Raw genomic sequence first — 16,536 nt, forward strand, 5'->3', positions numbered from 1 at the left:
ATAATGGACCGAGGCAGCCACGGAAAGGATACCGCGGAATGGGTCACCATTTGCTAAGTCAAAGCGACGGACCAGTTGGTGTCAAAAAGACCACGCGGTGCGCCACGTTGACTTCCCGTAGTCGAATGCGATCTTAAATCGTCACCAGACCACCTCCGCATGACAACGCGTTCAGTCCGATGTCTGCACCGAACCGGCATCACGAGACGAGCGCGCGCTCGCCTCCGCCGGCTAGAGGGAGCCAACACACCGCTCCTCCTCCGCACTATCCGCCGCGCTCATAGACAGTCTTCCCGGGCGGCGAGTGGACAGGCCCCAGACGCGCCTCTCCCAGCCTTCAGAACCTCAGCCCGGTCATGCGCGCCTCAGGCGGGGCGTCACTCCGACAGCAGGTCGGGCCGCTCCTCGGCGATGGTGGCCAGCGTTTCCGGCCGGCGCTCGGGACTGGAGCGCGCCATCCGCGCCGCCTGAGGCGAGCGCGGCCGCCTGCCGAGCGCGATGGCCAGGCTCCAGGCGCCGGCCAGCCCGTCGGCCTGCTCCAGCGAGCCGACGACAGGGCAGGCGGCCGGCGGCGGCGCCGTCGGGAAGAACTCGGGCGCCTTGCCGGCGATGTAGTGCGGGCTGGAGGGCACCGAGCTGGCGCTGGAACACGGCTCCGAGGCGGGCCCGCGGCTGACCAGGCAGCAGGTAAGCGCCGCCGCCACCGCCGCGCCTGCGCAGAACGAGCCGAGGCCGGCGGCCAGTGGCGGCAGCCAGCTGGCCGCCCAGCCGGCCGCCGCCGGCTCCTCGCACAGCCGGCGCTGGCGTGCCGCGCCGGAGCAGTTCCCCGGCGGACAGCTGCGCTCGCGGCGCTGCAGTCCCGCCTCGCACGGCGACCAGCCGCTCCAGGGCTGCCAGCCGACGCACGCCGCGTCTCCGCACTGCACCGTCTCCTCCGCGACGCCCGCGCAGCCGTCGGCAGCGGTGCCGAGCGGGGTGAGACAGCGCCGGCGACGGCGACGCACGCCGAGGCCGCACGCCGGCACGCACGCGCCCCACGCGGCCCAGCACGTCCAGGCGGCCGGGCAGCGGTGCACATGGCACTCCTTCTCCTCGCGGCCGGCGCCGGCGCAGTCGGGCCCGCTGCCGTGGCACGGCCGCGTGCGGAATGTCACGCCGCGGTCGCACGGCTGCGAGCAAGGCGCCCAGCGCGTCCAGCCGCCCCAGCCGGCGCCCGGCCGCGCCCCGATCAGGCGGCACGTGCCGGCCGGCTCGCACCGGCGCCGCATCGTCTCCAGCTGGCGGCTGGCACTGCCGCCGCTCTCTGAGCGCACCCAGCACGAGTAGCCGAAGCGGCGCAGGACGGCCGTGACCCCGCGCTGGCGCAAGAGGCGCGCGCCGCTCGGCGAGACGGCGGCCGACACGGGCAAGCGCGCCCAGGCCGTCCAGCCAGAGTCGACGCGGTGCTCGGGGCAGGGCGCGGCCGGGCATGGCGCCACCTCGCGCTCGCAGCCGGCGCAGGGGGCGCCGCCGTGCGCCGGCAGCGGCGCGTCGCAGCGCCGCCGGCGGCTGCGCAGGCCGACGGCCGGGCCGCAGCCGGCGCCGCACTCGCTCCACGCGCTCCAGCTGGACCAGCCGCCGGCGACGGGGCCGACCGGGCGCGGCGCGCAGGCCGGCAGCGGGCAGAGCGCCTGCTCGGTGGCGGCGCCGCGACAGGCTGGGCCACCACCGGCCGGCGCCGGGTCCGAGCAGGCGCGCCGCCGCGAGCGCACGCCGAAGCCGCACGAGGCCGAGCACGCCGTCCAGGGCGACCACTGCGCCCAGCCGCCGGCCACCGCGCAGCCCGATACCTGGGCCGCGTCGCCGTCGCAGCGGGCGGCGATGCAGACGCGGCGGCGGCAGCGGCAGGCGAGCGGCGGCGCGTCCCGCCGGCCGCACGGCTGCCACGCGGACCAGGCCGCCCAGCCGGCGGCAGGGGGCGCCGGCGGCGGGCAGGCCACCGCCGACGCCTGCGACCAGGCGGTGTCCGCCGCCGGCCGCAGTGTGCAACGGCGTCCGTCCCAGCCGCAGTGCGGATCGCCGCAGCCCAGGCAGGCCGCCGCCGCCGCCAGCCGGTGACATCTAGCGGCCGGCAAGCGCACCACCTCGGCGTCCGTGCCGAGGTAAAGCGCGGAGGAAGCGGTGTCCAACGCGAGGCTCCTCACGCTGCTCATGTTCACCGCCAGCTCTCGAAACACGTCGAACGTGTCCAGCTCGCAGCTGGCGCCCGAGTCCAGCAGTCGCGTCTTCCGCACCACGCCGCGCTCAGAGACAGCAAACACCACCATCGCCGTGCCGTTGCCGACGCTCACCGCGTCGGCCGCGACGAAGCGCCACGCGTGCCGCGCGTCGATCGCCAGTGGCGGGCCCGCCTGCCTGACGGCAGTGGCCATCCGGTGGAAGCGCTCGGCCGGCGCCGGCGGCTCGGCGCATTGTGGGCCCGGCGTCGGTGCCGTCACCCGGCCGCCGTCTGGCGCGGCGGAGAGGTGCGGGCCGTCCAGCGCCGCGTCCACGTCCGCCAGCCGGTACTGGCAGACGGCCGAGCCGGCCAGCGGCGCGGCGCGCGCCGCCACCAGCAGGCGACCGTGCCGCAGCGTGGCGGCGGCGGCCTCGCGCAGCGGCGACGGCGCCCGCTCGCCCGGCAGGCCGCATTCGAGCCGTGCCGAGCGGAAGGCGCGCCACAGCCGCCCGCGCGCGGGACGCGCCGCGTCGCGCTGGCAGACGCGCACCACCGTCAGCGCCGGGCGGCGGCCGTCGCAGCCGCCAGCCGCCTCCGTCAGCACGGCGTACACGTACGGCCCGGCCTTGAGCAACGCCGCCGGCCGCGGCGCGTCCAGCCAGGCGGCGTCGAAAGGTGCGCTGCGCACGCCGCCGCCACCGACCGGCGCGCCCCACACGGCCACGTCGGCGCCGGCGAAGTCGGCCGGCGCCGCGGCGAACACGGCGCCGGCGCCGGCGAGCAGCGCCGCTGAGGGCTGCAGCGGCGAGTGCGGCCCGACGCCCAGCCCGGAGACGTTCCGCTCCACCAGCGAGACGAAGTCGGCGCGCCGCCACGTGCAGACGGGTGCGAAGGCATTGGTGGCGCAGGCGAGCAGGCGGCGGCCGCGGCCGAGCAGCGCCGTGACGAAGTTGGCGCAGAGCGCGGCCGGCTGGCCCTTAAGCAGGCAGCGCTGCCGGTCGAGCGCATCGGCCGGCCAGCGAGCCAGCTCGGTCAGCGAGAGCGCCTCGGCGTCCAGCCGGACCAGCGCGCCTCGCCCGCCGGCCAGCAGCTGCCCGCTCGCCGCGTCCGGCAGCAGGGCGCTCCAGTTGGACACCCCTGGGAAGCGGAACACGCGCACGCCCGGCGGCAGAGGGCTGGCGCCGGTGCCGGCGTCGGCGACGTCGGCACAGAGCAGCGCCGACAGCAGGATGAGGGCAGCGGCGGATCGCGCGCACGTGGGCATCGCCAGCACTCACTGCCACCGAATTCCACCGGCGCCGACACTCCTACAGAAGGCAAGGCGCGGCGGACTGATTCCAGCGGTCCGTCAAATTTAGAACGTAGCCGGAGTAAGGGTCACAATTTAAGCACTTCAGCATTTGAGTCTGGACTGAGAGGTGCTGGTAGCTGACCGCAGGGACAGCTGGTTGCTCTTCTATCAATGGACTGCAGGGACAGCTGGACGCTCTTGAGGCCGCTGGCCACGACGTGAAGGGGAAATGTCTTGTCGCGATGAATCCACGCTTCGCATAACACGCTCCGAAGGGCAGACACCTCTCGGCGACTCGCCCCAGGGTCTCGCCTCCACGCCGCCCCGACACACACCCGGAGTCACGCCTGTTCAGAGGTCTGGAGCGCCCCGACCACCGCCCGCCCGTCACGGCCACCCGACCCAAACTTCGCGCGCTCTCCGCCTCCCCGCGCGCCCGCAGTCGGCCGGCGACAAGGGGCCGCGGCGCCACCCCCGGCGGAACGTGATCCGACGACCCCCACAGGGGCGGCGTGCACTTGTCGGGCGGGTTCGCACGCTCGCTACTGCGACAGGTGGCCAGGTCAGCCCTGAATGAGCGTCTGATTCGGACTCGGTGGCGCTGGGGGACTACTGATCATCAATGGATGCTCGGTTTCTACGTTCCACGCGCCGATACAGCGCCGCCGACCGGGACCGCGACCGTGGGAAAATGCCGGATTATCGGGTCATTCTGTGCCGCGGGACATCTGGTAGCATCAGAGACGGTGGGGGACCGGCACGGCAAACGTCAAGAAAAGACGGAACGTATGGATAACACGGGTGCACCGCAAACTACGCGGGAAGCCGTATAAGCGCATGTGCTCCGCAGCTGGGATAAATCGAGACAAGACACATGTTGCATCTGCAAGGGCAGCCGGAGTCTCAATCGAGATTGAGGAGTCTCAATCGAGATCTGCTGCGGATTGTGGGTGAGTGTCATATCGCAGTGCAGCGCTCGCAGATGATGGGCGCGAACGGCTAGCGAAAATAGATCCACTGCAGTTATGTCGTGCGCTGATGCGCTGCGGTTTTTGACGCAAATTCAGTGCACAAAGCAATGGAAAACCGATCAAGACTACAACATGCTTGCATCTAAGGGTGAATGATGGTAGAAACCACCAGGACGAGAATACTAGAACTGCTGCCAGCTGGGCCACCATGACCCGCGGCACGCTGGCAATCACAACCCAGGCACGCAATTTCTCCCAACGGCACAGTCACATGGTGGGGGCCCTGCTGATCTTACATCGCCTTCGCTTGAAGCGGTCATAACGGTAACATGGAACCGCGGACGACGGAGCGTGGAACAGGGTGTGGTATGCCATGAGCCAAGAGTCCGGAAAGCTAAAGCTTCAGGTTCCACAGTCAGAAGAAACAACCCATGCCCCGCTACTGAGCCGCGGTAATGCTTGTTTTCCGCGACGCACATCTCTCAGGATGCAAAAAAGCAGTTTCTTATAAAGCTAGGGTCTGAAGACCACGCTGGCCTCCCCGGGTTGGTTGGGTCCATGTCCAAGGACTCAGTTGGTTCCATGTTCTTATTTAGCGCATGCCTGTGGTTGTTGCTCGGCAATCCATTTAGCTACCATTTTGCTGTGTGTACATTACTAGCATTTTCGACTACAGAGCAGACATGTGCCCGGTCATAGGATATCTTTCTGAAAACCAGTTCCCTGCTCCCGATTACCGGTTCCGGAACTCGGAGAAGCCAGGAACAAATGAAGCATAAGACCAGAGATCCAGCAAAAAAAGATCGGCTGTGAACTGTGGTGGGGAAACCAGCAAGATCCAACATACATCTTGGTGACAAACCAGGAGATCCATCCCAACCATCAAGGCTTTACGACGCTCTCAGCTGCTGAGGCAGGCAGGCGTCGCCTGCCTCTCACCCTGGCGGGAAGTGCGGACATCGCGGGAGATCGAACCCAGTACCTCTGGTTTCCCAGGCGTGAAGCGATAAACGCAGACGCGTTAACCGCCGTACTATCCGCACCGGGAGATACAGCAATACTCAAAGTCCAGCCTAGAATAACGGCAGAGATCCGGCAAGAGCCCAAGATCAGCCTGCGACTATGTTGGGGATCCGACAGGAACCAATATCCAGCTAAGGTCACGGGAAGCAACAGCCAGGATCTTACCCAGAATTATTGTCAGGTGCCAGTGCGTATCTATACTTTGCACTTATATTACGCTTGTTTCACGATTAACTATTTTAAAACATTTGCCGACCATCTCTTCCTTAGATCTATTCATATATCTTATTCCAGACGATATTACTTCAACGGTCGGAACTACCCAATAGCCAACCGGGTTAGTGTTGATGAAAGAACCAATAAGAAGCAGAAACCGTAATGTAGGGTTTTGTTATTGAATCAATGGAACCAGAAACAGGGGTCTGATTTTGTGAGGAACTATTGCGAACCAGAAACCATGATCTCTTTTTTTAATGAAAGAACTACGGACACTAGAACCCAGGATCTAATGTTTGTTGACAATGGGAGCCAAGGACAGGGTCTGGTATTTGTCAAGAAAACACGGAAAATCGAGTGCTCATGAGAGAACCCGCAGGTACCAGAACCCATGGTTTCGTGATCATGCGGGAAAGTGGGAACCGGGAACCACGATTATAAGCCAGGCACATGTCTGTGGAACCAGGCACATGCCTGCTGCAGAGATGTGGCCAGGAGAGGTTGACAGCCGATACAGACGTCGGACCTCTGAAGTGGACTGTGTCACAGTGAGCCTACCTTACGCGTCCGCCCCGCTCCGCTCTGTCCACAGACGGCGCCGCCGACGGACGGCAACTGTAACACAGAGGAGTTCACCGTCACTGGCCAGAACACAAACGGTCCCGTGCCGGGCATCTGCGGCCAGAACAGCGGGCAGCACAGTGAGTGGCACGAAACAGCACCGCACGAGGGCGCGTGTGCCGGTGCAAAACAGCACCGCACGAGGACGCCCGCAGGAGAACAAAACAGTACCGCACGAGCACGCGCGTGCCGGTACAAAACAGCACCGCACGAGGACGCCCACAGCAACACAAAACAGTACTGCACGAGGATGGAAAACAGTACCGCACGAGGATGCACGCAGCAACACAACACAGTACCCCACGAGGACGCACATACCATTACAAAACAGCACCGCACGAGACGCGCGTACTGGTACAAAACAGTACCGTACGAGGACACACGTAGCAGTACAAAACAGCACCGCACGAGGACGCGCGTACCAGTACAAAGCAAAGATCATCGTTCACGCGCAGTAAGCCACGGCCGCTAAATAAACGAAGACAAACAACATAAAAACACGGACAGCAGTATACCTACGATGACTCAGCAGTGGAATAAATGCATTTTATTAAATAAAGTAGTTAATCTAAGAACTTCAATACTTCATCAGTTTCAGTGGTATAATTTCCTTATTAAGAACTTTTTAAGTTGAAGACTTCATTTATTATTCAATGAAGCATTTGATATAATTAAACGTACTTTTCGTGTCGTGGGCGATGCGTTAACTGCGCCGAGAGGATCGCACCATGCGCATTGTGGGAGGCGCCCGTCATTAACGGCGCCCACCCCCGCCTCAGTGTACGTGGAGGTGGGGGACGTGAGCGGACCGGTCCAGCTGCGCATGGTGACCTCGTCGGGGCCGACACCGCACCGCTGGCGGGTCAAGGTCACGCAGTATGCGCGGGCGTCGCCGGCGCGCGCGCCGCACCACTGCCTGCAGCACTACACGGGCCAGATGGGCCAGTTCGAGAGCTTCAACTTCGCGGCGGCGGGCTCCGCCGGCGAGGGGTACCTGGTGCGTCAGCGAGCCGGGGGGGGGGGGGGGGGCCGCCGATGGACGCCGGGCTCGGTTTCGACTGTGACGCTGTGTTTGGTGTGGTTTGTGGCGACAGACGGCTGACAACACCCTCCCGCAATCACCCGGGCCAACCTGCTCATTACCAGCAGCGGGAGACGGCAAACGATGAGGCCTTTTTACCCAAATTTCCCATCTGACATCACACGCAATGCAAAGCCGGTGAGCCACACAGTTTTCGAGAGCCTCCTATTTTAGCACGAAAGAACGAGTGAATTGTCACCTGCGATGGCAAGGTGGCCATGGCAGTGCTCTGGAATTATAAACTCCTCCTACACAATGCCATCCCGTGTTCACGTTTGCACCCCTTACAGAATAATCTAAACTACATGATCTGCATTCGGAAGGAAGCCGGCTTCTGCAGCATCACGTACGGCGTCGACCGGTTCGACAGGTTCAGCCAGCCAGAGACGTTCGACATCTTCAACGCCAGGACCTCCGTTGTCGGAGGTGAGAGGGCACGACGCGCAACAGCTGGAGAAAAGCACCGGGCAACCCTGCTCAGGGGTCCGTTTCCGCGAACGCCGAGTGCTCCACACCAAGCCGCTCGTGTGCGCCCGTTCACCCGCACTCCATGATCGCGATTCACCAGCTGCCTGCGACCCGGTCCGGTGCACGGCGCGCCGGGCAGCCCCGCTGACCCGCCCCCTCCCCCCCCCCCCGCTGGCGTGGCGCAGGCTGTGACGCCGGCCTGATCGCCGCTGACACTGGTCCGCCGGCGCCGCAGGGGTGCTGGTGGTCTCGTCCAACGTGCCGGCGGGGCAGGCCGGCATCGGGCCGACTCAGTGCACCGACGACTACATCCTGCTCAGTGCGGACCGACTCTGCGGCGACCGGCTCAACGACGGCTCCTTCAACAGCTTGCTCACCGAACACGCCGACGTCACCGGTCAGTGTGTGACATCAGCAGACTCGGCTGGCGCGGACCAATCGCTGGCCCACAGACTCGCAGCACAGACGCCACGCTTACCGTGGTGAAGTCAAAGCAGAAGGCTTACGTACAAGATAAAGTGAGATTGTTGGGCTGTATACGACTGGAGCAAAATTCGTACGTAACAAACCATGGTGAGGTCCTCAGTCCCCGTCGTGTATCGCGTAAGAGCACAAGCTGCAACCAACTGGACGCTAAAATTATCGCCCAGCGGCGGAACCTAAACCGAAGCTCCCTCTCCCGGCTTTGCTGAACTGTCGAGCTTGAGTAAAACGGGGCAAGCGAATGTGGCTTTTACATCGTCTCCTTCCACGCGACGACCATTTCAATAGGCGGCGGGATGAGTGAATGTCTGTTGCATTCGGGTGCCTCACTGTGGCCACCTAGAGCGATCGGCAGAGGTTTTCCGAAGCTTCCACTCTGAGAGACTTGACTGCGTGAGTCACCCGACGCCCCCCCCCCCCCCCCCTGCCCGCCGCCAAAGTCCTGACGCATCGGCATGCTCGCTCTCTCCGCAGACAACACTGACGGCCCGTTCGTCATCAAGGTCGTGACGGGGCCCTCCATCGTCGGAGCGGGCTTCAGGCTCTTCTACCGTCAGAACGCCTGCAGGTCGGGCCGCGAGTGACCTGAGGCGACCTGACCCGCCTGACCTGGCGTCGACGGAGGTCGTCCGTCCCAGCCGTGGCAGCAGCGGCCGCATTGTGTGAGAGTGCCTGTGTCGATGACCAGGGGACTGAACAGCTGGCGCCGCGCTGTGCGGTGCGAGGCGGCCTTCCGTGGGGATGGCTCTTACACACCTACCCAGATCTCTTGTCGTCTGTTTAGTGCAGTGCAATGATCGTGAATATACTCCTTTGCCATGTGTGCGTTGTTATGGGTCACAAGTGCTTCGTGTAACCACTGGGAGTTGGGGGGGGGGGGGGGAGATGAGTCCACCAAATCAATTTTCCCAAAATGGGATCTCGTTCCTCCATCTTACCCATGTAATGCACGTATTTACGAGTTGGCACTCAAAATGTACTTTGCTGATCAGGTTGTCCCCTACGGATTCAAGCTTGGCCCCTTTAACCATGAGTGGTCACACCCATCCACGAATGGTACTAATCTTGGGGATCTGAGTCAGCACCCGAGCCCAACAGAATCGGCAAGCAAGCCGTGAAATGGCAAGATCCATACTGGGGTCCTGTTCTGCTACAGGTGGCGAAACGCCTATCCACGAAGAACTACGCGTCACGCGCCACCTCAAAATACATTTCAAATTAATGATACAGTTCAAATGCATTTCAATTTCTGTCCCACTGCTCGGCTGTGGACATGCAACCAACGCATCGCGTCATGACGTCAGCCAAGCCGCGTATTAGAGGAAACCAATATATTGTTATCAAGCACCATGCCACTCCTTCTGGATAGTAATTTGAAGTCGCGGCTTGCTGAGACCCCTCTCCCAAGTCAAGCGTGTTCGCGGCTGCTGTCACAGTAGCCCTTTGAGGTGTTACGTGAATAGGCTGGACCCAAAAGTGCCGTGAGACTGCTGTCTGAGTGGGCTGAACAAACCAATGCCGTGAGACTGTTGCCTGAGTGGGCTGGACCCACCAGTGCAGTGAGACAAGAACACCATTCCCCCTCTCCTCCTGGTAGCGGGGCCACGGGCGGACGGTGTGGTGTCTGGCGAACACATCCTCCGTGGCAACTATGACGACCACCCTGTGCCCCAAGCCATGAACTTGAGGATCGCGCCATGTTACAGCAGCTGAGGAGATGCCACCAGGCAGCAGGTGGCTGATTTCATCATTCACCCAGACCTGGTGATAGCGTGTCACCTATCCCTGCCTTACTTAACACTTAGCTGGGTCAGCTTGTGGTAGAGGGCGACAATATACAAACCACAGGCCTGCCCGCGGTCACTGTAAGTTATCAGGCCAAAGTTGTGTGACCTAACTGACTAGATAATTTTGTTTCTGCCCTTTCATCGAACAAGGTTGCGGAGGACCTACTATGCAGTACACAGCTTTTTTGGGTGAGGGAAGGAAGACCTACTCAGTGTAAGGCCTACGTTTGGAAGGCATGGTACTGTGAGTACCTACGCTCGGCAGACCTACGCTTGGAAGACCTACACCCGAGACCTACTCTCGGAAGACCTACAGCTTTGAATGTCTGCACCCGGAAGACCCACGCTCAGATGGCTTTCTCGCGGATATCTACGAGTACGACACCTACTGCCGTTTTTCGTGTAACGAGTGAGGACCTTCGGACAAACAGCGATGCTCCGACTCCAATCAGGAACATTTTTGCCATTTGTGTCCTGAGATGAGTCAGCGTGAGCTCGGCCCATGCCATCCAACCCTTTCGTTTTACACTGGGTCAGGCTTTGAAGCCGCCCGGCCGCCAGGCCAGCCTTTCAGCCCATCCCTACCAGTCCCATCCCACTCTGGCCACCCCTCGTGTGGTGCCGCCCATTGCTGTTTGGATAGTCTGACTTGATAAACAGACACCAACAGTGTATATTGACAAAGGTCTCCCAACAGTAGGTCCTCCAAGACTAGGTATTCCAGGAGTAGTTCTTTGGGACAAAGGCCTTCCAAGTGTGGGTTTTCTGGCAGTAAGAAGCCGGTCTTCCTGGTTAGTTACACAACAAATGCCTGTTTGCTTTGGTTGCCCCCTGTGACTGGAGATCCAGCTGCTTGAAAACAGAAAAATGGCAAATGCAATGTGCTTTAGTAACCAGCCTGATGGTGCGTATCTGGAAATGCATGTCAAACCACTGAAATATAACTCAGTCCCATCATATACACTACAGGTTGACCTATTGCTAGCCATGCTTTTGTGATAACATTGCTTAGGACATTTTTCTTCTGGTGCTACCCTACATTGAATAGAGAATCTAGTACCACTGCATTAGAGGCTTAGCCTGTGACAAGCAGCATGCACCCAAGAGTGATGTTATCCTGAAGCACACAACAATGTGTAGAAGTCTACAAAAAATGTAACATCAAAGCACCACAAAGCATGCAAGATTGTGACACCATTTGTAGGGTATGGGGAACTGGACATATTGCACAATTGATTTGGAACTAATATTTTAGTTTCAGCTTTTAATATGCCTTTGTTAGGAGCTGCTTAATGACTTATCACAAGGACAGAATGAACATTCAGGTAACTGGCCACATAAATGTGCAGTGTGATAACATATAAAGCATATTTCTGCTGTCCAGTATGTCACAATGATAGCTGGGTGCAAAACACATTCATTCATCTTTGGAACCTGTCCTCCAAGGATCGAACAATTCCAAATGGGAAATTGTACACACAGAAACAGACCATGATTCAAATCATGACTCACAGTGAATTATGAGGAAAAATAAAGCAAGAAGTTGTTAAGTGTATTTCAGAGAAGCAGTCATAATATAACTAGGACAGTACAAATTGCTGTTTTCCTAACGAATAGGGGAATCGATAGATGAATGTTATTCCATTGCCCTGGACATTCTGAGGAATATGGCTATTGGTGCTGTCACATTTAAAAGAATCAATCCATATGCAAGTCACACAAAAAATATGTGAAAAACACATTTTTATTCTACCAGCACTACATGAACTTAACTCATTCCACTAGCATCAACCACAGGTCCGAATACTAGCATCTAGTTAAGTAGTTAGAATCTACTTTGCACTCACCTTCACCTCCCGCTGATACTCAGCTACGTTGTTATGGGCTGATAGCTTCGGTTTTGATGACATCCATCATACCTTCATTTCAACAGACGACAATTTCTAAATTATCGCGATTCCGCATTCTCTGGCATATATCAAAAACCCGGACAACCCCAACCAAACTAATGCATACCAATACCGCCAATATGCTGCGTTTGTTATGCCGTAATGTATGCATCTGCGCCATTCTTCGTAACTAAAGGTGCATAATGTGTGGGCAAAACTTGCTAACACTAGCACAGAAACTTGCTATACCCGCATTCGAACAGATAACACGAAGAGAGACCGTAGGCCCTAGTGTTCGTAGCAAGCATATTTGGTAATCAATAACCGTTGGTGCTCTTCCGCCACCAATCACAAACCATTGATCAGCTGATCATTATGTATTCATGGTTCAGGAAGTTACAGCGTGTTCTCGTCGTTTTGTCTGGGGTTGTGGGTTCATGCTGTGTGAAATGCGTGACAATATGAGGGCTTGGAATACAGTTTCTGCGGAACGTTTTCGATTCAACGGAGCATATTGTTGGCATTGAAGCTTGGGCCTCGTTTTCTTTGTTGAGTTTGGCATATTGAAGTTCGCCATATAGAATTATTGTAACAAGTTCACCTACTATCAGGTACGTTTTGTTGTGTAATGTTTCTTGTCAGCAAAGCTGCTGTCTGATGAGGCCTAAATCCTGTAGATATTGGGTGTCCTCAGGGGCGATGTTGCCAACCACTTCTAGTGTCAAGAGGAAGTCTAGAGGTTTCAAGTTAACACAGATCAGGGTGCCTCTTTGGCCATTTTCAACCCCCTATCAACAAGATTTCCTCTTGCAGTTCACTCACTTAGGTTCAAAGGATATTTTAGGTAGGCATGTTTTATCAGGTTATGGTAAAGATATTTGCCTTGCTTCACTCATCATAATTGTTATGTATTTCAAACTGGGATACTGGGTGCAAAATGGCAGCAGTACTCTGCATGCTCTAAAACTCATCAGCAATAACAAGCTGAGATAATGGGATGAAAACTTTGCTGTTTTCTGACCATGAACAGCATTTTTGCTCTGAAGAGGACAATTCATGTGCAATGCTTTCATAAGAAATGAGATGATGTTGATGTATGAGTTTATATGATGAGTATGCTATCATCACATATTATAGGATAAAAACCATCCTGTCCTAACCCGACCTGCTCTTTCAAATGGGAGCATTTTCTTGGGCTGTGAGGCTCCTAAGATGGATTTGACAGGGCCCTTCTGCAGATAACTCAAGGCCTCCTGCCAGCCAGCTGAGCCTGGTGTCAGCCATCTAGAGTCCTGCATATGACATGTTGTCTCCTCTGTGCTCTCCCTCCATTTCATCTTATCAGTGTTCTATTACTGTAATTTGGGGTTGCCTGTCATAATGACAAGGCTTCCTACATTTTTAAGAGAAAGGGGACAAGCAGATATGATTGCTGGCTGCTCCCCCTTGAAAAATGGCTATGGGGAAGTCCTGTCTTCTTGGCCTCCATATATGTTACATTTGTTTTACCATGTTGTGAGCTTAGCTTAACCTCAAGCCTCATTCTTTGCAAGCATGCTCATCTGCACAAGCTCCTAAACACTGGACCAGACATCTACTGCTAGTAGCTACATTAGCCCTAGCTCTTTGTTACCTGCCTTTCCTGAGAAGCTTCCTCAAATTATGCCACAAAACTTAAACCTAGTGAGTGGGCTGTACTACCTATAAAATTAAGTGCTAGATGGCATCAGTCAGTAAAGATGGCTGCAGCAAATAATGCAATATATGGTGTGATATGTATGTGACAATATAGGTGTGATAACAAAGTTGGGGCTGCAGTTTCTAGTCAAAACACAGGGCATTGCTTGGTTCAGTCTTGGCATCAATGTTAGGTTAAAAACTGCAGACTGAAGGACTGCATTCAGTAATGGTAGATTCTGGGAGGAGGTAGGTGAAAACCATTATTCTTGTCCATTTTCTCTCTATCTTATGCCATAAGGCTGCCATTCAATTTTTTGAACATGGGTTAGCTGTCTCTCATGAGCATGCCTCCCTGTTCTTGCTTCTGCCCAATACTGATCTAGCACAATGGGGTCTGACTAACTTAAAGTATGTAGGGTTTATCTTACCCTGACCCTGGTGGCACAGCCCAATTTCAAGCTATTTTTAGCTTCAACTCAAAGGTGTGAGTCCTCAGTTTTTACATTTGATTCTGGTGGAGATGATTCTGGTAACAACAGTTTGGAGAAAACCCAGTTAGTGTGTTGTGCTGAAACCTGTGTCGGCAGGTGTTTTGATGGTAAGGTTGTAATAGATCTTGTGATCCCTTTTTTGCTGAGATTAGAACTTGCAGAATAAGAGCATGTCTTGATGGCTCTGCTTCTGCTTGATGCAGTTTGTTCATGATGCCTGTCATAGTTGACAAACTTGGCTTCAAAAACCTTGTAAGGGACTATTGACATGATTGAACACCATTTTCATGATAATCATGTTTACCATCAGAAAATTTTTGTGCAAATTAGCTGAAAGATAGTTAAGTATCATTGAAGCCATGGTTTAATGAGGGTGTTAAGTCAGCCTATGCATGCCAGAATATCATTGCTGGGTAAAGTGGGTCCTTGTGTTATGCTTAATCTCTAATCCATGAATGGGGAGTGAATACTATTTATGCTGCTGTTGAAGACTGTGTGAAGTAATAAACTAATAAGCATTATTATTTTACATGTGTAGTAACATAGAGGTGGAAAGAAAGAATTATCAGGTGGTGTGTTTGGGGACCTTTCATTCCTCCTTGTGCCATATTTTCTGCAGCATGATTTTAATTTGTGCAGTGTTGTGATGACATCAAGAAGGGTCAGTTACCAAAAATTTGGGGTGGGCCAGGGATTTAGTTTAGTGTGCTTGTGGGGCTCCAGCCCCCAACTACTGGGGGGGGGGGGGAGAGACAGGAGTTAATGGTGGTTTCCAGCCTTCCCCTTGAGAAGAAAACTGGACCAAATTTGGGGGGGAGACCCATTTAGCATATTTTGGGGTAGTCATGGCCCTTTTTTCTACACCACTCCCCCCCCAACTATTTGTTTTTGATATTTCAAACATAATTCCCATGTACCACCATGATCTAGTACAAGACCCCAAAATCTTGGGAGGAATCAGCCCCACAAGAAAAACTTACACTCAATTTGATATATACATTTGACTACAAGTTTTAAAATGTTTGCTGCTCAGCTTTCATAAGGGTCAAGTTTATAAGTTTGATTGTACCCATGGGCAATTTCATACAGCTAGAAGTAAAATCACTCCAGACCTATGTCGTCCAGGGTATATTGCAAGACCAATGATTGATGTTTGTCGCGAGCACGAAAGAGTCAAGGAATCCAAAAAGCACCCCACAATTCAGAAGGGATGCATGCGTATTCATTCCGAATATGCTCAATGCATTTACGTCCTTCGAGCATCACAACGGGCCTGCAAGTGCCGGCGCGATCCGTACAACTCATGCACAATGAACCCTTCGAATGCCAAGTTATGTGCAGCTGTTGTTGTTCGGCAGTGTCCGCCATGCTGGGCGGGAACCCGGTGTGTGCGCTGGAGCGGCGCTCGCTGGCCGGCCGCGGACTGCACGTGTCAGAGCTGCTGGACGCCAGGCTGGAGGCCGCCTCAGGCCTCTACCACCGCGACCTGGTCGCCCACTATGGCTGCATCAACGCCATCGAGTTCTCCGCCTCCGGCGCGCTGATGGCCTCCGGTGAGCGGTCCCAGCGCTGCGCACTGGCGGCGCGTCTCCTGCGACTGCCCACTGCCTGGAATGACTCTGCAGCTCAGCAGTGGAATGCTTGTCTTGGTCGCTGCAGCTAGATGTGGACTAGTTTTCAGTCCAGTGCTTTCTGTGGCAGAGTTTCGCTCACTGTCGTGATGCCATGGGCAGAAATGGTTGTCAGCTTCCCTACACACACACACACACGCACGCACGCACGCACGCACGTACGCACGCACGCACGCACGCACGCACGCACGCAGACACAGACACAGACACACATATATATATCATATATATATAGATATATATATCTATATATATAGATATGTATATATATATATATATATATATATATATATATATATATATATATGCTGTTGGGTGGCCGGCACCTGGTCGTGTCGATACTCTTACACGTACACTCGTGCATCTCTATTTCGGGCCTCTTGCTAAGAAAAGCTATGCGTTGTCCTAACTTTGCTAGAAGCATCGCCTGAATCCGGATGATACCAGTCACATCCATCGCGCAATGCCTACAAGATTGAACGCTCTTCCACGCTTCATCGCCTTATTAAGCAGCGGCTCGCAGCGAAGTCACAGCCTTCGCCCGCCCTCCCCCCAGCGCCGTAGCCTCAGAGCCCCGCGCTCCCCGGCTCCCGGTGACTCGGCTGCCGTCCGTCCGCAGGCGGCGACGACCGGCGCGTCTTGGTGTGGGACGTGGCGCGCACGCTGTCGGGCGGCCGGCACCCGGTCGTGCCGATGGTCTCGCAGCA

General features: G+C 56.5%; 2 protein-coding genes across 2 annotated transcripts in view; one reads left to right on the top strand and one right to left on the bottom strand.

The window, feature by feature from the left end:
• LOC119112312 (BLOC-1-related complex subunit 5) overlaps positions 1–12,195 on the bottom strand; it is a 30,048-nt gene extending 17,853 nt beyond the window's left edge. The window contains exons 1-2 of the mRNA XM_037236435.1: positions 11,986–12,195; positions 6,257–6,313 (exon numbers count right to left, since the gene is read on the bottom strand). The gene's annotated coding sequence lies outside the window, so the exon portion shown is untranslated. The remainder of the gene's footprint in view (positions 1–6,256; positions 6,314–11,985) is intronic.
• LOC119101961 (uncharacterized) lies at positions 6,004–9,138 on the top strand. The gene is made up of 7 exons (XM_037225360.1): positions 6,004–6,021; positions 6,291–6,399; positions 7,099–7,118; positions 7,242–7,316; positions 7,691–7,826; positions 8,104–8,265; positions 8,826–9,138. Exons 1-7 carry the CDS (start codon positions 6,004–6,006, stop codon positions 8,933–8,935), a joined length of 630 nt encoding a protein of 209 aa, XP_037081255.1. The 3' UTR covers positions 8,936–9,138.
• Positions 12,196–16,536: the final 4,341 nt, after the last annotated feature.

This window comes from Pollicipes pollicipes, unplaced genomic scaffold (genome assembly GCF_011947565.3).
Source record: "Pollicipes pollicipes isolate AB1234 unplaced genomic scaffold, Ppol_2.1 Scaffold_2555;HRSCAF=2994_pilon_pilon_pilon, whole genome shotgun sequence".
Lineage (NCBI taxonomy): Eukaryota > Metazoa > Arthropoda > Thecostraca > Pollicipedomorpha > Pollicipedidae > Pollicipes > Pollicipes pollicipes.

Excerpts from the sequence above, each read along its gene's own strand:
- LOC119101961 (XM_037225360.1), top strand. Across the intron at positions 7,119-7,241 it reads TGTACGTGGAGGTGGGGGAC|CACTACACGGGCCAGATGGG; the intron begins GTGAGCGGACCG and ends CACTGCCTGCAG. Across the intron at positions 8,266-8,825 it reads CGAACACGCCGACGTCACCG|ACAACACTGACGGCCCGTTC; the intron begins GTCAGTGTGTGA and ends CTCTCTCCGCAG.